At 46.9% G+C, this 24836-nt stretch overlaps 2 protein-coding genes and 1 non-coding gene across 15 annotated transcripts in view; 1 reads left to right on the plus strand and 2 right to left on the minus strand.

The window, feature by feature from the left end:
• The window catches only part of Ppp6r3 (protein phosphatase 6, regulatory subunit 3), a 140738-nt gene extending 128761 nt beyond the window's left edge, over positions 1-11977 (minus strand). For 6 of the 12 annotated variants that reach the window (XM_005384273.2, XM_013514100.1, XM_005384271.2 and 3 more), the window contains exon 1: positions 11876-11976. The gene's annotated coding sequence lies outside the window, so the exon portion shown is untranslated. Of the gene's footprint in view, positions 1-11875 lie in introns of all 12 variants that reach the window. The other 6 variants (XM_005384277.2, XM_005384275.2, XM_005384272.2 and 3 more) reach the window with 3 other exon arrangements.
• A 515-nt stretch (positions 11978-12492) lies between these two features.
• Positions 12493-12565, plus strand: Trnaa-agc. Its single transcript has one exon. It is a non-coding gene; the product is annotated as a tRNA-Ala (tRNA).
• Positions 12566-18477: 5912 nt separating this feature from the next.
• Positions 18478-24836, minus strand: part of Lrp5 (low density lipoprotein receptor-related protein 5) — an 80874-nt gene continuing 74515 nt past the window's right edge. For both annotated transcript variants that reach the window (XM_013514226.1, XM_013514225.1), the window contains exons 21-22: positions 20713-20810; positions 18478-18943 (exon numbers count right to left, since the gene is read on the minus strand). In XM_013514226.1, the coding sequence (XP_013369680.1) occupies positions 18682-18943; positions 20713-20810 (360 nt within the window). In that variant the 3' untranslated portion in view covers positions 18478-18681. The remainder of the gene's footprint in view (positions 18944-20712; positions 20811-24836) is intronic.

The following is a 24836-nucleotide window of genomic DNA, read 5'->3' on the forward strand; positions in this document are numbered from 1 at the left end:
TGAGAACATGGAGAAATTGGAACACTAATGTAGTATTATCAAGAATGTTATATACAGCCACTGTGGAAAATACTTTAGCAGTTCTTCAAAATGCTAAACAGAGTTATTGCATTACCCAACTGCGCCCTTAAGTATATACCAAGAAAAATAAAACATGTCTACCCGAAGTCTTACACAGAAATGTTCACAGAAGTATTATTCATGACAGTAAAAAGATGAAAACAGCACAAATGTCCATCAAGTAATGAATAAATAAATAAAATGTGGTACATTTGGCCCTAGAAATCCCCTCCATCTTTTACAGAACGTCACTGGCAATTTTTTAGAATGAAGATGCACATGAAAACATCGGTAAACCTTAAAAAAATTACATAAGTAAAAGTCACATAACACTATTCTATGGTTCTATTTATGAAGTGTCTATGCAAATGGGTACAAAGTTTCTTTATGGAATGATGAAAATTTTCTACAATTAGATTGTGGTGACGATTATACAATTCTGCAAATATACTGAAACCCATTAAATTTTACACTTTAAATAAGTGAACTGTATGGCACGTGAACTATAATTCAAAGTTGTTCTTTAAAAAACCTGAGTCAGGCATGCTGATGCATACCCACAGTCCCAGATACTTGAAAAGCTGAGGGAGGAGTATCCCAAATTCAAGGCCACCCTGGATACACAGCAAGACCCTGTCTCAAAATAAAAAATTTTAAAAGGGGCTTATAATGCAGTTCAGTAGTCAAAAAAAAAAAAAAAAAAAGAAGAAGAACTACTTCTGAAGTAGATCAGAAGTAGAGCACTTGCCTACCACATTCAAGGTCCTAAGTGCAATGTTCAGTAATTTAAAAACGAAAGTCTCACAATCCCAATAGCTGCCAAGGCTGTAGAACAGCAACACTGGTAGTAGGGTAAACCAGTAGAACCACTTTGGAAACAATCTGTATCATCTCCTAAAGTTAAGAGCCATACGCGTCTCACTACCCAGCAATTCTCTCCAAAGTCTATACCTTGGAGAGATGTTTTTGCAATTGTTGAAAGCAGCCTTCTTTCTTACCATCATTATTCTCCAATAATGGGAAGATGAAAAAAATGAGACACACTTGGTTCAAAATATAACACAGCAGAGAAAAGGAATAAACTACAGCTGCACATCTGAACATGGACAAACCTCTCTATATTATCTAAATGTCTTTCCTTCTTCCCTTCCCAGCTTTAATGCCATTTTCCACCATTATAATCACTTCCTGGCCCTCTGTTGCTTTGCCATTCTTTCTTGGAAAACCACAACTCTAGTTAAATGAAGCACTGCCCACCAAGCTTCAGCAAACAACTGAAGGATTGCTGTTTCCATTTCAACTCAGGATATTCCCCTCCAGTAGGCCATACTATGTTGCTAAAACCACTCACATTCTTATTTTCCCAAAGAAATTTCATCCTTTCAACTCTCTCCTCATAATCCCCCAACTCTCCCTGGTTCTCTGGGTGCTGAGAACTTCACTCTAAGAAAAAAAGATGGAGGGGATTTCTAGGGCCAAAGAAAATGCCCACATGCCCCTATAGCCCATTTCTCCTCATCTGCTCTCTCCTATCTATCACGAAGGAGGTGCCTATGGATGTCACTCTCCACATGGGCGCTGAGCCAACTCCCTGTCCCTTCCCTAGATGGAGGCTCTGGCAAGTATAGCCTCTCTTGCTCCATCAAATGAAATTGCTCCTTCTCTAGAGAATCATTTCCCACCAACATTACAAAAATACTGTGGTTTCTCCCACCTCAGCAAAAGCTGAGTCCCAAATCTCCCCTCATCTCTAGCAAATCCACACAACAAAGCATTCTCTATGAACCCAAATGGGTTCTTTTCTCCCATCCTTTCAGGCTTCCTCAAACTATGTGGGAACTGTTCATCAAGGTCATCCATGACTTCCCTGCCGCAACAGACAAATCCCAGGCCTCATCACACCCAGCCTCATAGCAGTAGCATGTGGCACAGGTTCCTGTGCCCCCCTCCACAGCAACATGTTCCCTTGGCTTCACAGCCACCACCCTCACCTGGTTCTGCAATCTGAGAGAGGGACTGCTCCCCTGGCCCTCCCTCCTTCAGTGCCCTTGCTCAGCCTCATGATTCTGCAGTGCTATCTAAACACAGAAGAAGCACACTGCTATCGGCAGCCCAGACCTCTCCCTTGTATTCCACATGCCTTGGTCCTATGCATTGCCAGTCTGGTCTCTAAAAACTTCACAAACTGGACACATCTAAACCCAACTCCTGATCTGACTTCCACCCCTTCTCCTTCTAGTCTTAATGGCTACTCTTGCTGTAAAGCAAAAAATCCTTGCTATCTTCTTTCACTTCTCTCTCACACCCACATCCAATCTGCCAGCAAAGCCTGTACACCCTCCTTTTAAGGAGGATCCAGAATCCAACCAATTCTCACTACCACCCCTGTTCCTCTTTGGTCCAAGCTGCAATGACTGCTCTTCTGGATCACTGCCCTGGCCTCTAGCTTCCTTCTAGCAGCACACTGGGAAGGCTATTCTTAACATAGCTTCAGGGGGACCTTTTAAAAACCAGATCATGTCACATCTGTGCTCAAAACACTATCTGACTTCCCACCTCACTCAAAGGAAAAAGAATCTTAGAAGACTGCCTCAGCTCTTGCCTCCAGCTATACTGGCCTCCTACTATCCCCAAATCACAGCAGCCACATCCCCTATTTGGCACCTTGTTCATCATGCTGGACCCTCTGCCTAAAATGTCAGATGCCCATGGCTTCAGGCTGGACCCTCTTCCCTTGTGAAAGGGCCCCTTTCAGTAAGGCCTACCCTGGATGCTGTGTTTCAAATTGCAGACAGTCCCATTTATGTCCCTTGCTTTACTTTTCAGAGAACCTGTGCCACATGCTACCGCTCTTATCACCATAAGGTTTCTATTCCTTTTACCTAAATGTTAACTTTCTACCACTAAAATGTATGCTCTATGAGGCCAAGAACTTGTCTGCTTTGCTCACTGCTAATATACCCAGTGCTAGAACAATGCCTAAGCCCTAAGACATAATTAAGCACTCAAACATTCTGGCTCATGAAAACAATGTTGAAAAGGAACAGTGCCAGAAAATGTTTAAATGTATATAGTTTAATGATATGCAAAAATTAAGTTACATTATATAAGGATACATTCACAGATGGCAACACTATAAAAGCAATAAAATGCTATGAGAAGCTCAGAAAGAGAAAGGGATCAGACAGGAAACACAGGGAACCAAAGGTAATAATGACATTCTATTTCTGAAGCTAGTTAATGGGTACACACCTATAGTTTTAATTTTTAATAATATCTGTACACACTACAAGATATACTCTTTAAATATATGATCTCATTAAAACTTAAAATAAAAATAGAATAGGCAGTGGCAAACAATGGTCCATGGGCAAAACAACACAGCCCACCACCTGTTTTTGTACTAAAGTTCTATAGGAAACCGGACACCTTCACCTTCTTTGTTTAGGCACTGGCTACGGGCTGCTTGCACATACAAAGCTGAGAAGTTGCTGGACCGCTCAGCTTGTAAAGCCCAAAATATTTACTAAGTGGCCCTTTACGATAAAAGTTTATAGATGTCTCAGTAGAAGTATCTGATGTGGAATTTGTAAAGAAATTAAATGCAAAATCAAAAAGAATCATCTGCTAGCATATATTAATACTTCAAGACAGGTCATTATCCACAGCATACTGAAAAAAATATGATTCTATGTAACACAAGAGTGATCTTTATAATGCAGAGTGCCAGAAAGAGATCTTAAAGATATTTTAGAAAGCAAATTCCAAAATGTCAAATTTACACTCTCTAGTCTAGCCAAAGAAAGGGTTAGGTTACATATGTATGTTTGTTTATATGTGAAATAAAACGTCTATAACACAATTCTAACTTGAAAAAAAAACTTGCATTTAAATACTCCAAAACTTTGCCTGACCAAAATTACCATCACCCTGTGTCTCAGTTACTTTTCTTGTTTCTGAGACAAAATACCTGACACTCAAAGTAGAAGGAGGAAAAGTTTATTCAGCTCATAGTTTGTAGAGGTTTCAGTCCATAGTAGGCTGGCTCCAAGGCACAGTGGCATGGCAGAGGGGCATCACAGAGAAACAGTTCATGACAGGCAGAAGGCAGCAAGCACCAAGCTACAAGCAACACGCAGCTTCTTTCTCTGTCCCTTTATATTCTATGTAGATTATCCACTCTTATAGCACTAACACCCAGTGGACTAATTTAATAATCACACACTCTAATTCCAGCAACACATATTCTAGATCCAGCCACCTCTGAAAAAGCCCCACCTATGACCACGTAAGGCTCTGGGGGAACATCTAGACATAAGCCATAACACCCTGTATTTACCCAGAGCAGCCAGTTAGACACCAATGCTTCTCTGGGACCCATAATAGTCCATTTTTCTCCTTTAGACCATTCACTGCACCTTAAAGCTGTTTCTATATTTCTCCTACTATTAAAGAGAAGACCAGTATCAATAATACTATTAATACACGTATTACTCCATACTAGGCACTGTGTTATTAACAACTGACACTGAATATTCATTTCACAGGTAAGGCAGCTAAGGAAGAGATGTTAAATAATACCAGGATCACATAGCTAGAAAATTGTACGAGCCAGAACTTAAGCCCAGTTATTTAAGGGCCTGTGTACTTCTGATAACCACAATATACTCTGAATTTAAAACAGAAACCAGGTACTATCTTAGCAGCAAAATCCTAAGCCTATGATAGATGCCAAATGCATAGCTGCTGAATCCATCCAAAAATGTAATGAAGCAAGGATGAGAAATCCAGTGTAAAGGGGGATCAAAGAATGCCGTCTAGCCAGGCGCGGTAGGGCACACCTGTAATCCCAGCACTCAGGAGGATCACTGCCAGTTCAAGGCCAGCCTGGGCTACAAAGTGAGTTCAAGACCAGCCTGAACTACATAGGAAAACCCTATCTCGAAAAGACAAAAAAAAAAAAAAAAAAAAAAAAACAAAGAGTGTTGTCTAATCAGATGAAGCAGGGGTCTCACTCTCAAGACAACAGAGGCAGATAAGACCTGCCCTTTGTCCAAAGACAGCAGAAACCCAGTGTATTTCAACAAGTCACTATCCCCTCATCTATTACAGGACAAAAAACCAGCATGAACTACCACCAAAAGGAAACAATTCAGAAGTTGGCATTTATTAACTCTCAATGAGATCTACCTATAACTTCATTTTTGAAACAAATGGCACCTAAAATGTTGATGTAGTAGGATGGCTACAACCCTATGGAATCACCAAGGAACTGAGATTTCTTCACTGCCTCTGCATTCATTCTTCAGTTGATCTAAATTTTTCTCTAAGTAGCAATGATCTTTAAATTCTGTTCCAGTACAAAATCATGATTCTTATGAAAGGCAACTCCCAATAGCCAATCAAGTCAATATGTCAATGTTCCTCCCACAATTCCCCCTATCTGAGGACTGAAAGCCCAGTTAACTTCACCAGCCCAGGTCCACCTAACTAGGACACCAAAGAGCACACCTCAGGGGAGACCATAACCTGCCCATGTTCTGAGGCAAATTCTCCTTTCTCCTCATCTCAAAGGGTGTCTCTAACACCAGTATTCTTGTGGAGATTTACATTCAGCCACAGGAAACCCAAAACTTCAACTAATAATCCACAACTTTCTCCAATTCTGACTCAGCATCTTATTTGGGCAACTTTTATAGTTCTGCTTTCTAACTCATCTTTCCTTGTGCCACCAAATTTCATAGCAATCGACTTCTTGAGCATACAAATTATTTCTAGTCAATAAATATTTCCAATCAATAAGCAATTCTGTAACTAATAATGTCCTAGTTTTCCAGAGTTACTGAGTACATCAGCAGTCTCCTTATACCAGATGTTCAGAATCTGTCAAACTTCCTTTTGCATAAATTCAGTCAAATGTGTTGTTTTCACTAACTTTAAAATAGGTCAGCACTAGCTGGCTGTGACAAGTGGTCAACAGCCTCTACTTAGGGTAAAGCCAGCTATTTATTTGTCAAGTCTGTGACATAAAGTATTTAAGTACAAATATCCTTTTAACTGTTTCTTTATCATCTATCCAATCGAACTGGTACCCAAATATCAGTCTGTGATCTTTCAGACGAGATTAGGTGCATTCAGAGTGGTTTGGCCATAGTCAGTCTGTGATCTTGCAAAACCTGAATTAAACATATTAGAAGCAGTAACTACTTCTCTCCCAGTAAAGAAAAATAAAGGAGAGTAGGAGGAAAAAACGGGGCTTCCGTAATAACTAAATCCAAAAACCACAACTCCAGTCAGCCCCGAGCCACAAGGCAACAGAAAAATAAATAAATAAATAAATAAAACAACCGGAAACAAAACACCTCTTCCACACTCCCAGCACCATCTACTTCAAGAATATTAAAAAATAATAATAATAAATATTTAGCAAGAAACTACAAGAATTCTGTAACAATGAGTCAATGTTTTAAGTTCTGTAATAATGATTCTGTAACAATGAGTCAATGTTTTAAGTTAGGTTACAGGTCAACCAACATGTAAGGAACCATAAACATCCATCCAATTTGTCCATTACTAAGCAGCTTCTTCAGCACAGGAGGACTGGCACTGCTTTTTAAGAACCCCAAACCAAGTCAAAGCATCTATTAGTACAAATGAAAATGGTGTACCTATCTTTCTTTTGCAACCTCAATGACCCAAAATTTAAACAAATAACCCAACCAACCAGAAGAGGCTCTTTCCTTTGAGCTCCCCAGTGCCTCTCACTGACAGCCTTCTTAGACCATATGCAGTTGTCCCTCACCATCTTTCCAGATTGGTTCCAGTACCCTCCCAGCTTCAGTGTGAACACCCAAATTTAAGGACTGAAGTTCCTTACATAAAATGTTATAGTGTTTGCATGTGACCTACAGATATCGTCCTGTATAATTTATATCATGTCAGTATTATTTGTATCTCACACAATGGAAATGTTAAGTAAATAGTTATTATACTGTATTGTTTTGCGAATAACTAAAAAAAGTCTGTGTAAGTTCAGTGTAATACAACCAGCAACTATTCATAACCTAACTATACTGTACACAAGATATAAAAACAAGGCTCACACAAGTGTTGGAGAGACCGAGGCTCTATGAAGTGGTTGGTAGCCACAGCAGAGTATGCCTATATATCATTTTATTCATGCGGCTTCAATTGAATGTTTAGTACCTGTGGTCAACTCAAATGTTATCTTCTATAACTTTTGGGAAATTTTTAAAAATATTTTCATTCCACAGTTGGATGAACCCATGGATGAGAAACTTGAGGATGCAGAATTCACTGATATGCACAGCCAACTACATTAACTCTAACAAGTTTTGTTAACTAGTCTCCCTTGTAATTGCCTGCCTCTCCCTCTAGAATACAAGTCCTTAAGAGCTTGTTCATCAGTGAATCCCTAATACAGTTGCTGGAGTAAGAACTTAATATACTTGCTGATCAAAACAAGAAGATAAACAGTAGATGGGGTCACTTACAGTTCTCAACAGAGCCACAGGTCAAATTTCAGCCTGAAAAATGACCAAGTGCCCCCATGACCTTCTGCTTTATGTTTGGGTATTAACATTTAGTTAATGAAAATATATTGTTTTCATCCTAACATTCTTTCAACCAATCAGCTGCATAATCTAAATTTTAAGTATGGGCAAGAAAAGTATCTCTACCCAGGCATGATGGTGCATACCCGTAATCACAGCTCTCAGGAGACTGAGGCAGGAGGATTGCTGCGATTTTGAGGCCAGCCTGGATTATAGAGTGAAACCCTGTCTCCAAAAGCCAAAAAAAAAAAAAAAAAAAAAAAAAAAAAAAAATCTCTCTACCTTCACTCTACTACTGCACCTCATCTCCAGGAAAAAACACACTCCTCCTCCATTTGGGTCAAAGTTCAGAGCACAAAGATTAGGCACACCCTACTGTCTCTCTCTTGTCAGTCTTGGTAAACTGATCCAGGGCTAACTCTTTATGAAAAGATCCTCATTAAAATAGAAAGGAAGGCCCTGGGGGAGGGGAGGGGAGGAAAGGGAAGGAGGTGAAGCTGAAACTGGGATCTAAAAACAGAACCAACAGCTTACTGACAAGAGAGCAAAAGACACAAAACACAAAAATTAGCATAGGGTAAGATTATTCAACGTGGATGCAAACCCTAACCTAAGAGTTCTGCTAATTTTCAGAACAATATGACAGTGTATTTTCATGAAGTAAAGCAGGAGAAAAACTTTCCAAATCATCTTAGAAAAATCATTCAGCTGAGCCTAACGGTACTCTCCTGTAATCCCAATTCCTTGAGAAGCTGAAGCAGGAGAATTTTAAATTTGAGGCCAGCCTGGAGCTTATGAGACTGTATCTCCAGATTAAAAAAAGAAATTCTTTTTTTGTCTTTTTGAGACAGGGTTTCACTATGCAGTTCAGGCTGGCCTTGAACTCACTCTGTAGCCCAGGCTGGCCTTGAACTCGCAGCTATCCTCCTGCCCCAGCCTCCCAAGTTCTGGAATTATAGACATGCCCCACTATACCCAACTAAAAAAAATTTTTTTAAGGCTGGGGCAGGGATGTAGCTCAGTTGCAAAGTGCTTACCAAGCAGGCACGTAAAGTTTGTTCATATGTATGTATGTATATACGTATGAATGCATACATGCATGTACATATGTATGTATGCATGCATGTATGTATTTCAGAGATACTGGGGGTCAAAGGCAGGACCTTCGCAATGAGCTGCATCTATGGCTCTTATTTTGAAATGGAGTCTCAAAAACACACCGAATCGCCCAGGCTGGGCTCAAACTCAGGATCCCCTTACCTCAGCCTCCCAAAGTGCTAAAATTATAGCCAAGCATCAGCACACCCAGATGAAAATTCATTTGGTATTTATCTTAAAGTTCGGTCTTCAGTACCTGAAAAATCATGTACATATCTCATCTTTCCCAAGTACTTAATAAGCTCTACGACAGGGTCTATGTACTGTAATGACTGAGCTCACAGACCACTCAAAGAATCCTGTACTGACAGTCTCTCATATCTGTGGTCCAAAAGAGTGGATCCAAAACCCAGCAGCACTTCACTATTGTCAAGAAAGCTTTTTAAAATTAGAGTCTCAATCTCACCACAAATTTCCAAAGGTGAAGTCCAATAACCATGGTGTTAAAGTGCCCCAAATGACTAATGTAGGCCAGTCTAGCATCTTCTAGAACAGGACTTCTCAACCTCAGCATCACTGCCATCTGGGGCTAGACAATTTCCTTGGGGGAGAAGGCCTGTCAAACGTGCATAAGGTGTTTACCAATAGCCTTAGCCTCCACCCTCTAGAAACACACCACATATGTGACCAGCAAAAATGTCCCAGAGATTCCCAAATGTTTTCTGGGGGGCAGAATCATCCTAAATTGAGAATTCCTAATGTAGAGTAATTAAAAAAAAAATCATTTTACTGAATTTTCCTTCTCTTCTGTGTTCCTTTTTCAATGCTAGAATGGAACCCAGGACCTTATGCATATGAGGCAAGTGCTCTAGTGCCCAGACCAAAGCCCTACCACTTTAGAATAGACATTTAAAGGTGCCAGAGGTAAAGAAAAGATAAGAAGATGGAAACAGTAACTGCCCCGATATGATCAGCACATGGCATACACACTGAAGTATTATACCGTACCCCCATAAATATGTACAATTATTATTTGTTAGTTAAAAAGAAAAGACAAGCCAGGTGTGGTAGTACACATCGCTTGGTAGATGTGGTAGTACACATCAGCACTGGTAACCCAAAAATCTAAAATCAGAAATGTTCTAAAACACAGAGCAAATGCTCTACCTCTAAGGATTTTGGATTTTCCGCTTAGAGATGTTCAAGCTGTACTTTAGCTGAAACAGAATTCAATACTCAGTAGCCTTTCACTCATCAACAGCTACCAGAAGTATTAGAAACCCTACAGTTAAATTACAACAGTTGGGCCGGGCACGGTTGTGCACACCTGTAATCCCAGCACTCAGGAGGTTGAAGCAGGAGGATTCCTGCAAGTTCAAGGCCAGCCTGAACTATATAGTGAAACCCTGCCTCCAGAGACAAAAGATAAAAAAAAGTTATAGTATCTGCAGCCAATCATATCCAGAAGCAGTATCCAGAAGTACATGAGCAACAGTCCTATTTAAACTCTTGGTGGTTCTTCTGTATTTAACCAACTCTTTAAAGAAAATATTCTGCAGACCACTAATTACTCCAGGAAATGTATGTAATTTAAATTTCAACAACCTCTCTCAGGAAAAAACAACGTCAAGATCATTTCTTTTCAGTCCAATTGACCCTTAAAAACCACAGAGCTCTCTAAAGACAAATCACTAAGGAAGATCTTAAACACTCATTTCACTTCTTAATTATACCTAAACATTTAAAATCAAATTTAAATTAGTAGTAATAACCACTAATTACTGAGCTGATTGATTCCATTTGTGAAGCACGGTTCCCGGTGCTTCACGTGTATTAACTCATTTACCCATCTACTCAATCACATATATATCATGTACACTTGTTAGAATAAACTTATCACAGAGATACTATTATTATTCCCATATTACGGAAAGAAGAGAGAGGTTGAGTAACTTGCCCAAGGTCACAGAGCTAGGAAGGGGTCAGGCCTAGGCAGTCTTTAACTCCAGAGTGAACAAAGCTCAAACACCATCACTAAACCGGTATCTTAACGTTTGCTACCTAAGGCACATTTCAGTGGCTGGAAATCTGGAGTCCCTTCTCACTTGATGCCTATCTGCAACATGACCTTGAGGGCAAAATCGAAGTAAACTTCGCTGAACAAAGTGAGACAGTATCAACAGCAACAGCGCTGCGAGGATTAAAGAAAACTACCAAGTGCCCCCCTCCCACAAAAGCGAAACATAAACAAAGCTCTACACACAAATGACAGTAAGTCATGAGGTGGAGACGTCAGAGCACAAACATACACACCCCGAGAACTCATTCGGTCCACCTACAACTAAAAGGCCAGTTTTCGATCAAAGCGTGCAGGACCCGAAGATGCAACATCTGCAAGTTAACAGGGAATGGGCTTCTTTAAGAGGGAGGTCCTTGGAGCCACGAGAAGGACCACCCCCCGGGCTCGAAGACGCCAGGGAGGCAATCGTGCCCAGGTCCGCATCCGAGACACAACATCGGAGCTGGAAAATCACTCAAAAGGCTACTGGGAGAATCCCAACTGGTGTTCGTGTATTCCGATGACTCTGCGGCGAATTAACAGAAACCCACAAAACTTGTTTCTCGGAGAGCAGAGTCCAACAAAGGCCTTGGCGAATCTTTACTGCGAGTTGCTGCCTCAACTTGACACGCTGCCGGAGGCCCCCAGAAGTTACAAGGAACCCGCAGGCAGGAGGCCCCGCAAGAGCGGGAATGGGGCCGGGCAATGGGCAACACTGCGAGCCGCGGAGTCAAGTCAGAACCGGGCCGGGGCCGGAGCCGGAGCCGGTGCCGATGCGCCTCGCCCGCCCGCTGTGCAAGGCCAGGAACGTCAACGAGGCACAAAGTTCGCCGTCCGGGCGTCCCGCCCCCAGCGCCCGGCCCGCGAGGCCCGGCTGACAGGAGCGGACGGGAGCGGCCGGGAAGGACTCGGCGCCGCGCCTCCCGGGCCCGCGGAGCAGCGAATTCCGGGGGGGAGGGGAGAGGGGCCGGGACGCTCCCTCCCCACGCCGCCCAGGTCCAGGCGACTGGCCCCGCCGCCCGCCCACCCGCGCGGCTCGTGCACCCGCGCCGCAGGCCGCTCCGCTGCCCCCCTACCACATTACCTGAAGGTGCCCACGACCCGCCGCTAGTTGCGCTCAGGCGGGAAAAGCGCTCACCGACACCATCAGCGAAGCGCCCAAAATGGCGGACGTATCAAGCAGGCCTTGAGTTCCCCCGCCCTCCCTCCGGCCTCCTTGCAGCCAATCGTAGCTCCGACCCGGCCCCTGAAACATGCTCATTGGCCTGACTCTCCCGCCCCCCGCAACCTATTGGATAGTCTGGCGACTCCCTTGCCTCTACTCGGATTGGCTCAAAGGCCTTGCCAGTCAAGCTCGAGGGGAGCATTCTTTCCCAAGGACTTGACGGATCCGGAATCTCTAGGACCCTGGAGTCTGAGAAACAAATCAGAAATCGGGGGAAGCCTGGCTGGGTCTCCCTACGCCGTAGCAACAGCAGGTCCTCCGTTTGATGGACGCTTTACACCGCCAATCCGAGAGGTGAATGCCTTTTAAAACTAAATTGAGCCAAACCAGTCTTGGCCGGGGAACTCGGCGTGCAAGGGAACCAATGGGGTGACGAGGTGACCGCAGGTTAATGGGGTTGGGGTGGGGAGGGTTGAGGGGGGAAACCGGTGATGACGTGACCACAATATGCATCAGAGCGGAAATCCCTTCGAGCTGGGGAATTAGCTCAAGTGGTAGAGCGCTCGCTTAGCATGTGAGAGGTAGCGGGATCGATGCCCGCATTCTCCATAGTTAGATTTTTTTTTTTTTTTTTTATGAGGAGGGCACTACTTTCTCGTAGCTGCTGAACCTTAATAAGGTAACAACCCGAGAAATGGGGTCAAGATGACAGCGTTACTAAGTGTCCCAAGCTGTGACCCGTAACTACCAGGAAAGAGACCCTCAATGAAGGCTCCATGAAGGAGGTAGCATTACCATTTTTGTCTTGGGGAAGGATTGACACCTGAGCTTCCCCCAAAATGCTAGCCAGGCCCTTCAACTGCCATCTCTCCTCTTGGAGAGGCAAGGTCTTGGACCTCAAAACCTGCGCTCCACGCTACCCAGGGCACCCAGGATTGCCCATCTTACATCCCTGAGAACAATCTACCCCAACACAGAGCAGAAACGAGGCTGCCAGGACCGTGGAGTTAGGTGTGCTAGAGCTGCCCTGGGGAACCAGGACAGTCCCCACTGATGAGAACCCTGCATACGGGTGGCTCTGAGGTCCTGATGGGATTGGTCCCCACACCACCTGGGAAACAGCAGGTGATCCTATGGTGAACAGACTAGGGTGCAGACCCTTCCTGAGGAAGTGGCATTTCACCCCACAGGACATGGAGGACTGAGCCCTTCCTGGGTCTAGATGGCAGAGAGAACAGTGACAGAGACCACCACCACCCCACTTCCAGTGGAGTTTTATACTACTGGGGAAGCAAGCGTATCCCAGGCAGGGTGGGAGACTGGTGACAGAGGGATGGTGACATGCAGGATTTTGAGGGACAGTGCCACTCCCGGATGCTAACACCCCAGACAAGGTCTGGTCTCAGCAAGTCCAGCAGCTGACCAGTGGTACTGGGTTGGTCAAGGATGAACAGTGTAGAGGGAACAGTGCAGTTACTCCATGGCTTCCTCAGGCTGCCTTTGGGAATTCTGGCCTGTGGGGAAAGTGGCAGAGCTTGGCCACTGCTGATCTGGCCACTGGCTGCCTTTCCTAAGTGCAGCATCTCTCTGTACCCACCCTTGTTCTTTGCATGGACCCCAGCTGGCCAGATCTCCCTCTCCCTCACTGACTGAGACTCTGGAGCTCCAATTCTGCTCCGTTAGCCTGTGCAATTTGTGCAGCGAGGGTTGGGGCAACCCCAGGGACTGGGGAGATGAGTCTCTGGCCATGCGAACATATCCCCAGGCCTTCAGTCCACCCTTCCAGCAAAGCCTGTGGCTGGAGGCAGACTCTCTGGAAAGAAGTTACTGCTACCTCCAGAGCAGTGTTATCATCCCCATTTACAGATTAGTTCACATGCCTGAAAAGCATTCAGATGCCTGGCTGGGCGGTCGTGGCTGAGTGATCTAGCCTCACTCTCCTGCTCCTTTCTGTGGACCACTGGTACACAGCTAGCAAGGAACACAGTCAGGCCAGTTGATTCAGAGTTAGGGAGGGAGACAAACAGGCAGATAGAAAGGGCGGGCATGCCAGGGAAAGAAACCAAAGAAGAAGAGGTGCCAGTTCATTCAGTGGTGAACAGCTTGGGGTGATCACAGATCTACAGGGAAACAGGAGACAAATCAGGGGGACTCTGAAGTCTTATAAGTTAGGAAAGGAATTGGGACTTTAGGCCCAGCCAGTGGGAGCCAGGGCAAGCTCCTGAGCAGAAGGAGGACGGCCCATACTTTAGAAAAAGGACAGAGTGAAGCCTGAACGGCAAGTGTCAGAATATTACGGCTCCCAAGGTAGCATGGGAGAGGCTGCCAGGAACCCGCAGGCAAGGATTGGTATTTGAGAGGCCCAAGGGCAGAAGGGACAGCCAGGGGCTGGTACCTGCCATCTGCGTGCTGCCTAGGGAGGACCCCTTGCATCCTTTCATTCAATTCCTCTTCAAAGGATTTGCCAGTTTCTGCTTCAGGTTCCTTCACCCAAGACCCAGGTAGGTCACAGGAACATGTGCGCTATAATTAAATGAGATGATACAAACTCACCCAAGGTAAGTGGGCTCCGTAGGTCACCAGTTATGGTGCACCACTAACGCAGGTGGAGGGGCTGGAATCAGGGAGGGCTTCCTGGGGGAGCAGGTGTCAGAGCTTACCCTGTCTCCTGTGGGTTGGCGAGCAAGGGACAGGGCTGGAGTAGGGGATGACTAGCAAGCTTTGCACTTGACACAGATCAGCTTCTGCATCCTAAGACGTCTAGATTTCATGGATCACCAACCTCACCCTTTTCCCCTAGTCCTTTTCGAGTTCCGTTTTTAATGTTTAACTGTTCAGTCCATTTAGACTTAAGAACACACGCACATAGCTTTAATATTTTCAAACTTGTTCAGAATAGAGAAGGATATAATAATGCCCTTGTACCCACCACCCAGCTGTTACTCCATAAACTCTACAGACACAGAGCTGCCTAAGGTTAACTCTATCAAGTAACGTTTTTATTTTTATTTACTTTTTTTAAAGTAATCTTTTTCAAATAAACTCCATGCATTCATAAAAGAACATTTTAATTCACACATGCACTCAGATAAGAAAACTCTGAAGAAAGACTTTAACTTCAGTTTGAAGAAAAAGACTCCACATTGTCTTTCCTTTCATTCTGTCACCAGGGCACAGCTCCCCCCACTCTCCCGGGTTGGCCCAGAGCCGAGGGCTGGACTGGGGCTGCCCTGGCACAGGACATGCTGCAGAAGGGCTGGGGTTAGTGTACAGTAGCCCGGTGTCCGGCTTGTGCTGGGTTGGGCCAAGAGGTGCTGAACCTGGAAGGAAAAAGCCAGACAGGGGCTCTGGTGGGAGATGCGGGGCCCAGAAGCTTGCTAGCATCTGGGTGATGAACAAGCCCCGTGGTTCCCTTTCTCCCTGCCCTGGCTATCAAGTGTCCTTTGCAAGAAGGGAAGCACCTCCTTGCCAGCCAGGCTGAACTCAGTGCACTAATACAAGAGAAGCAGAGTGGTCTGACTCCCAGGGAAGAGGGCTGGAGCAGTGGGCTGCCATATTGCTCCCCCTAACGGCACAGGCAAGGGTGTAGAGAGCCCTCTGGTGTCTGGTGCCAAACAGTACTTGTAGCCATGCAATAGCTTTATGGGGAAATGCCCAGGATGCTGAGGTGAGAAGGGCTGCAAATAGTGACTCCTCTCCTCAATCACACTGGTTACCAGGCCACTCCTTCCCCACTGCTTGCCTGACATCAGGCAGGGCCTATGGAGAGGCGGCTCTGGCCTCCTTGCAGTCCAGAGGAGTTTATATTTGTAATCCCAGGGAAAAGTTATTGGAATTCTAATAAGTAAATTCTAATCTCCACTTGCAGTGCCACCCATGGTGAGTAAAGAGACAAAAACATATCTGTAGTTGTGGAGAGCCAAGGGGGTCCTAAGTCCAGTCGGAACAATGGCTAACTGGAACAAAGGCCTCAACTCAGGGCCGAGCCTGAGTTTTATTAATTTGTGAAGGAGAGAGTGGCAGGAACTGTGAATTCTGTGAGCTGGGCTAGGTAGGAGGCACAATAGCACCTCTAAAATAGGCAGGGAGAGATACGCAGAATGAGCACTGGATTCCGATTCTGATAACAGGTAGCCTATAAGTTTGGAGGAATCTGCATAACAGTTTGAGGAAGTGTCTTGTGTTTTCGGTAGGTTGCCTCCGCTTTGATGCCTAGTCTTCCTGCCCTGGGTCTTCACGGTCTCTTTGGCCAGGCTCAATCCTAGCCAGCTTGGTGTCTCTTGGCCTAGCCCACGCTTAGTAGCAGGGAGCTATAGGCGGGGCATCACTGACCTGCGCAGTGCTTCAAAGGCTACATATCAGCACACTGCTAAACCCATGTGCATTGCTTAAAGCCAATTGAGAGTGTACAGTATGATCCTATCCAGCTCTGTACATATCAACACACAGAATGAGGGCAAGGTTTAGCCAAAATGGAGACAAATGGCCTTCTCTCAGGGAAAGCTGTCCCGGTCGTGGTCCTCCAAGGGCCCTTTACACTGGATGGATGGATAGATGAATAGGAGAATGAACCTGAAAGAACCCCATGATGCACCCACTGTCTCTAAGGCAGCAGAGTCCTTGCTGGATGCTCGGGTAGAGACTCACACTTGTGATCACCTCAGGGTACACGGCCCCACCAAAAAGCCTAGCAGTCTGGGGTGCTCAGGAGACCTGAGCCTGCTCTGTGGTAGGGGACAGAAGACCCAGCCTAGGAGCCTAAGAGTTCTGGGTGCCCCGGCGCTGCTGGTCTTGGCTGTGAGCTTGAGCCAGCCCATCATCTCTCTGAGCTCGAACAACAGAAGAGAGGTCACAGCTTCTGTTTACCAGGGACCTGCTACCAGCCTTTGATAGGGGGTTTTTCCATATGTACTACCTCATGGAGCCCTTATGAGCACCCTGAATAACATCGCGGCCACCCCGAGGACTCCATCAGAGGTGCAGCCAGCCCCTGAGGAAGATCCCATTTGTGCTGCTTATTAAGCGCTTGAGGGACTGGGGATATAGTTCAGCAGTACAGTGCCTGCCTGGCAAGCACAAGGTCCTGAGTTTGAAACCTGACACTAAAAAAAAATCCCAGCTCTGACTAGATGGCAGCACCAACAAGCTGGCCTGTCCCCTCACTGTGGTGCTGACCATACCTCCAGGAAGGCCTGGGCAGCCAGGCACCAGGGGAGTGAGTCCCCAAAGGGTCAGGTGCTGCAGGCTTTGGGCCCCAACTACTCCCCATGGGTGCAGCCATCCACGGGATCTACGTGTTCCAGTGTCCTCAGCAGAGATGCTGTCCTGCAGTTGGTCCTGCACGAGTCTCCCTCCCTCAGCTGTGACCTTCATCTGTAACTGAAGCCCCCTTGGCAGAGGTGAAGTTTTCAATTTTGAGGTTCTATGGGGAGGCTGGGAAATTTGCTTGGGCACTTGGTCCCCCTTTGTGTTTTGATTCTTTTGGTGTTTTCTTCTGTTTTGTTTTTTGAGACCTTGTAGTTCAGGCTGAACTTGAACTCACCACAATCATCTTACCTCAGCCTGAGTGCTGGGATTACAGACATGCGCCACCACACCTGGCTGTGTTTTGGTTCTTAAGCGGAGCTGCACTAGCACCAAGTGTGTCCTTGCTCTGATCTCCTGTTTCCCAGTGCTCTGGCTGGGGTCAGGCCCTTCCTCGAGATGTGACAGGCATTCCTTCTGGAGATGCACAGGATCCCTAGGTTACTTCTCCATTCTCCATCACTTCCCACAGTTCAGGACACACACACACATCACTTCCCACAGTTCAGGACACACACACAATCACTTCCTACAGTTCAGGACACACACATGCATGCATACACAATCACTTCCCACAGTTCAGGACACACACACACACACACACACACACCTCTCACATGCATACACAATCACTTCCCACAGTTCAGGACACACACACACACACACACACCTCTCTCCGCAGGCACCAGCCCTTCTTTCTATGGACCTCAGGCTTTGTTTTGCTGACTGCTTCTGGGGACAAGGGGAACCCCGCCCGGCCACAAGACAAGTGCAGGTTGGCAAAATGAGCTTGGTAGCCCCATCCAGTGGGGTCTACACAGAGGGGTCAGGAAGAGAACTCCGGCTCCCTCATCATCAGGAGGCAGCGTGTCTCAGCCAGCACACAAGAGGACAGATGACACTAACATGGGCCAACGGACGGCGCAAAGCCCAAGTACACCACCAGCAGGGCCCAGTGCAAGAAGAGCACACAGAGTGCCAGTGCCAACACCTGGGCCTGAAATCAAGCCCAGCGTCCTCCAGGACTGCACAAGTCACATGTGCGGATGGGGACGCCTCTCAGGTAAGACTCCAGGGCCTCAGCCCCTTGGGAACTTCACAGAGGGACGCAGGCACACAGCAAGACAAGCACACAATCGCCATCCAGGGCTTGGCCTTCACTCCGTGGGGACACCGACTCATATGCACACAGGGCACGAAAGAATGGCAGTGACATCTTAAAAAAAAAATTAAGTTTATAAATATTTTCTCCACTGTACAAAGTTTTCCCAGCCCTCCCACCCCCATCACTGTTCACATTTCTCGTGTTTTTAAAATCCCAATTATATTTATTTTTTTAAATCATAAAATATATTTTTTTCTTTGTTCATATTTAAAAATATTTACAGGGGCGCAGAGAGGCCGGGGTGGGCCGGCCGAGGTCAGGATGAGTCCGTGCAGGGGGACGGCGGGGGCGGGAAGAGGTGGCAGTAGCTCCGCTCAGTGACAGGCGAGGGCGGGCAGCTGTCCTCCGCCGACAGGTACTGGCTGTGGGGTGTGGGTGGGGGTGGGTAGGGGTCTGAGTCTGAGTTCAAATCCAGATAGTACTTGCTGGCCTTCCAACGGCTGGCGCTATAGTCGCTGTCACACACATCTGTGCTGCAGGGCGTCGTTGGTGGTGCCATGCCTCGAATGATATAGGGCCTGAAGAGGACAGATAAAGACAAGAAGGCCCCTTGTGCACATCTGCCCCAGCATGCACTGGGGCTAGAGTTGCCTGTCCATCAGCGAGCTCTGGAGAAGGCAGGCCTCACTCAGCATTCAGCCCAGCCGAGTGGCCCTCTATGAGCCTCAACATCTCTAAAACAAGAGGTGGGTCCGCAGCTACCTGTTGAGCCTGGGGCCCTGGCAAAAACTGGAGCCCCAGGCCCCATGCGTCCTGCAGAACCTGCCAGACTGGCCTTGGGCAGTAACTAATTACTTAACCTCCCTGAGCTTCAGTTTCTCACTGATAAAGCAGAGAAGATGAAACAGCCCCATGAGGGGCTTGGCTTGTGAGGATTAAATGACATTCTGCATGGAAGGTGCTAGAAGCAGTATGTGGCCACAGTATCATTTCTGTAACGGTTGGAGATCATGGGGCTCACATGGTTCCACTTTGGGCTACAGGCCCTGGCAGTATCTTCCAGCCTTCTGGAGGTTCCCTGCATCTAGTTATAGCCCAGAAAGCCAGTAATACACCACATGACCTGAGTTGGGGGTGGGGATCATAGTATTTCAGAGCCCTGGTCCCACCCTGGCGGGGACTGGCACTGGGTGGGAAGGCAGAGCCCGCAGGAAGGCAGAACACATACCCAGGCAGATAGCAGGAAGACATGTTGGAGGTGGGGCCCTGAGCAGAATGGCACAAACAAAGGCACAAGGTAGGACAGGAGACTAGGGGTACTGGCTTGCCTGGCACAGATGTGACAACTCTGGGGACATTGAAGGCAGGGCTACCACAATGGAGACAGCTTGAGATGAACAATGGAGGCTGGATGTGATGCTACAGCACTAGGGAGCCACTGCAAGTCCTTGAGCAGGGAGGTGACCCAGTACAGAGGGATCTGGAAATGGTGGGTCTGTGCCTAGGGCCTCAGCTCCCAGCTCCAGTGCTGAGACTGGGAGATTGTTTTCTAGTCCAGGAGGTCCCAAAGCTGGCCACTAGATGGCAGGCAGCACCATCTCAGAAGGCCCTGCTATTCTAGAGTCCCAGGCACAGAGGACTCAAGGTTAGGGGTGCCAGAGCATGGGCCTGGCCTGGGCTCACCTCACCTACCCTGTCAGGTGCTCTCTGGGGGTAAGACCTGGAGTACTTGGGGGCTGGCCTTATTGGCTGGATCCACAGGGTTAAAGGTCAGGGGGCCCATCCTGCCCACAGACCACCATCCCTGAACCTGCTTCTCCTTGGCATTCTCATAAGGGTCCTCCTCACATGGGACACAGGTCTGAGACCCTGATATAGGCAACTTGACGGTTAGGGTCAGGCTGAGCAGGCCTGTGGGGTTCCTGGGCTCAAACAAGCCAAGGCCACAACGAGCAAGAAGCAAGGATCCTTCTAACAAAGGTCCACGTGTCATGGCCAGGCCCACAGCTAGTTCCACACACAGACACTAGCGCCTGAGCCCTGGGCCCCGGGCCCTGACCTCTCCTATGAAGAGACAGTGGGAGGCATGGGAACACCTCTGATGATATCCTTCAAGGCATGCAGCTCTAGGGCACTGTCCCCGCTTACAGAGTTCCCCAAAGCTACCCGAGAAAGCCCTTCAGAATGTGGGGTTCAGCTGGTTTCTGAACTCGACACTGGCCCCATGGGGCTCACACAGGAGGTGACCTAGGATGTCCAGGAAAGCCAAAGGAAGGGCTGGGCCTGACCCTATAACATGAGGACGAGGCCCCCTCCCCAGTGCAGGAAGGGCTGGGCAGGCTCCTACCTGTACGGTCTGGTGGCGGCTGGAATGTTTGAAGAGTAGAACATGTCCATGTTGTACAGGGAGGGGTCCGTGGCCGGGGAAGGTGGCGGGTTCAGGATCTGCCGAGAGCCGGACAGCGTCATTCCAGCCTCCCAGGGCCGTGCAGCTCCACCCACCCACCCGCCTCAAGTATTACCTGCAGGGAGGTGGCTCCATTCCCCTCCTCCCTTGGGCTCTGGCCAGAGTTGATGAGATTCTTTTATTTTGAGACAGGGCCTCATTAAATCACTAAGCTGCTTAGGCTGAGTTAAATTTGTGATATTCCTACCTCAGCCTCTTAGAATCCTGAGATTACAGGTGCACCACCACATCCAGCTAGGAAATTGGTTTTTATACTCAGAGAAGGCCTTTCTGAACCCAAAAAACTGGATACCATAAAAGAAAAGAGGAATCATTTCATTGTGTAAATAGCAAAAATACTAGAACCCAAATCAAAAGACAAAAAACTGGGAAACAAATATTTTCAACACATATCCCAGGTAATGGGCTAATTTCCTTAAAATACCTTTATTTACCTATCCATCTACATAAATGAATGACCTTAGAAGTCATTATGAGCAACCCAGTATCAAAAGGATATGAATAAATCCTAAGAAGATAAAATTAGAAAGATTCTTAAACACACAAAAAGATGTTTGTCGTTATCTGTGGTGAAAGAAATATAAATTAAGATTTCAATACAAATCCGTTTTTCCCTTAGGTGACATGGGAAGTTTGACAGGGGCAGGCTTGCTGGTGTGGCCCTCTGCCGGCGGGAAGAGGAAGTGTCCCCCACGGAGGTGTAATGCTAATACCGTAGGGGTCAAAAATACACACAGCCCTTGGGTGGGGGGAACCTGCGAGGATCCAGACACTCAGAATGGGACCATCCTGCCTGTGATACAGAAAAAAACGGGGTTGCGGAATAGGAGAAGCAGAGTCAGGAGTACTGGGACAGCCTAGCTGTCCTATCTAGTGAGGAATGTTGCAGGCTAAAGGTTCCATGGAGCTCACTGGCCTCCTGTGAAACGAGGGTGAGGACAGCGCCTCTTCCAGGACAGCGCCTCCCTCAGGACAGTGCCTCTCCCAGGACTGCTAAGTGCAGGGCCCTCCGAAGTGCTCAGGAGATGCTGCTACTAGCACAGTCTGGGCTCAGAGCACCCTCTAAGGTTATCTTCTAGGTTTTCAAGAGTACCTATATAATAATCCCAGTACTCTGGGAGGCTGAGGGAGGAGAATCAGACACTGGAGCCCAGTCTCGACAACTTAGCAACTTACAGAGATAATGACAACAACGAACAAAAAACTGGTGAAATGTAAATAAGGCCAAAGGCTCATGCCCATATCCTAAGTGTGTGGGGCAGTTATGAAAGATGTTATACTGGAGGAACCAGGCAGAAGGCAAAGGGGATCCCTCTCATTTCCTGCAGCTGCATGTAAGGCTATAATTGTCTTAAGATAAAAGTTAAGACAATCACTCTCTTTGTGGGAAAATAAAGTCCACACCTTGCATACACACAGACGGGGGTATATCCAAGCAACCTGCCATAGGATATGCCTCTGAGTATATATGCCTTCGAGTAAGTGGAGGCTCTTTATACATTCCTTTTTTCTGTCTTTTTTTTTTTTTTTTTTGAGACAGGGTCTCACTATGCAGTCATGCTGGCCTTGAGCTCACTTTGTAGCCCAGGCTGGCCTCGAACTTGCAATAATCCTCCTGCCTCAGCCTCCTGAGTGCTGGGATTACAGGCGTGTGCCACCATGCCTGGCTCTTTATACATTCTTTATACATTCCTTTGCACCCTTTTGAATTCTGTGTCATAAACTCACACTGCTAATACAAAATAAACTAGCTAATTTAAAATAGCTGGCTCTATGCAGTTTCTTTGGTGAGGGATGGAAGTATCTAAAGTCAACTGTGAAACCAGGTGGCACATGCCTATAATTCTAGCACTCTGGAAGCTGAGGCAGGAAGACTGTTGCAAGTTCAAGGCCAGCCTTGGCTACATAGTAAATTCAAGGCCAACCTGAACTGCGTAGCAAGACCCTGTCTCAAAAAAAAAAAAAAAACAAGACCAAAAAAATCAACTGTGGTGATGATTGTACACATCTGTGAATATGCTAAAATCCACTTTGAGTGGACTGTGTAGTTCAACAATAAAGTGTTTAAATAAAACAGCTGGCTGGTCAGTGCCAGGTTTTTCTGCCGAGCAAGATGCCCAGCTCCCAGCGGGGCCTAGGGAGGGGAGAATGTGATTTCTGGAGTTCCCTATTCATCCACTGGGGATGACAGGAGTATCCCTGACCTCAGACAGGGTCCTGGCACCCCCAGATGGTTTTGGGGGCCACAGAGAGTCAGTAGCAGCAGGAGTAGGAGCAGAATGGGGGTAGTCTCAACTCTAGGCTTCTGGCTCTGTGCTTCCTTTGCCCCTAAAAAGTAGGCCCTAGAGCTTCCAGAAGGCTCAGTTCCTGCCTGCAGCCCAGAGATAACACCCTCCTCCGTCCCCTCCTCCCAGGGCCTGCCGGGGTGATTAGGAGGTGCCAACACACAGATGAAGGATCCCCAGAGGAGGGAAGGGCAGCTCTGGCAAGGTGGGGCTCCCTGGGAACAGACCTGGGGGATTCGAGGGGAGCTCTTGTCACCTTAGAAGAACATTTGGCTGCAGGAAGATTTGGGTTTGGGAAGACTAAAGGGCTTACAGAGTGTGCAAAGTCCGACCCCAGTGTTTAAACACAGTGGCCCCCCTTCCTGTGGTTTTGCGTTCTGTGGATTTAGCTACCTGTGGTTAACCACAGTCTGAAAATATTAGTATTTGTCTTGACTCTCTTAAGAGACATAGACCACATACACATAACTTATTACAGCACATCACTGTAATTGTTCTGGTTTATTATTAGTCACTGCTAATTTCTTACTGTGCCTACTGTATAAACTAACTTTATCATATTTAGATGTATATAGGAAAAACACAATGTATGTGTGTCTGGTATTACCCGTGGGTTCAGGCATGCACTGGGGGATCATGGGATGTGTCCCCACAGGTGAGGGGGGACCACAGTACACACATTTCCACATGTGCAGCAAGCTTATCTGGGCACCCTCAGGCTGTGCTCTCAGAAACAGGGTTCTCCCAGCCAGCCTCGGGAAGGGGCCCTTTGCAGGGACCAGGAGGTTGTTAATGCTTCACTCTATGATCACTTTTCTCTAGACCAGTCCCTCACTGAATTGGGTGGCCCAAAGTTCCAGGGAGTGTTTTAGCCATAAAAATTACCCTGTGTCTATTCTTTTTTTTGTACCGGGAATCAAACTCAGGACCTTGCACTTGCCAGGCAGGCACTTATGCCACTGAGCTATATCCCCGGCACCCTGTGTCTATTCTTTCTTTCTTTGTTTTTTGTTTTTTCCAGTACTGGGGATCGAACTCACGACCTTGCGCTTGCCAGGCAGGTGCTGTGCCACTGAGCTAAATCCCCAGCCTGACCCTGTGTCTATTCTTGAGGAAGCAATCCAGCCCATCTCTGGGAATCAGCAAGGTCTAGGGTGGGAATGCAGGGTGATCCTGGTAGGGAGGTTGACAGGAAGCTCACAGGCTAGACAGACTCAGCAAGGCAGCATGGAGGGCTTGGGCCCTGCAGAGAAAGACCAGGGTGCAAAGCAAGACCAACACCCAGATACCAAGATGACACTTGGAGCAGCCCTTCCAGGCACAAGTAGGGATAAGTTTTCAGTTCTGCATATTACTAGGTGGTTTCCAGACTGGCCACAATAAACAAGGATTTTCTTTTTTCCTTTTTTTTTTTCTTATGTTTTTGGAGACAGGGTCTCTCTACGTAGTTCAGGCTAGCCTTGAACTCACTAAGATCGTCCTGCCTCAGCCTCCCGAGTACTGGGATTACAGGCGTGCACCACCTTGCCCAGATCAAACAAGAATTTGCTAAACGAAGCAATACCATTAAAGAAAGAGCCAAGAGGGTGTGCATAGGGAAGTCAAACACCTCACCATTCCTTTCCATGGTAGACTAGGTCTAGAAATTCTAAGGTCCCAGGAAGGCTCCCCAGCCAGCACTGATACAGAGGCCAGAGCGGGTCCCCCCACCCCACTCAC

This window comes from Chinchilla lanigera, unplaced genomic scaffold, assembly GCF_000276665.1.
Source record: "Chinchilla lanigera isolate Chin_1 unplaced genomic scaffold, ChiLan1.0 scaffold00021, whole genome shotgun sequence".
In the NCBI taxonomy this organism is placed as follows: domain Eukaryota; kingdom Metazoa; phylum Chordata; class Mammalia; order Rodentia; family Chinchillidae; genus Chinchilla; species Chinchilla lanigera.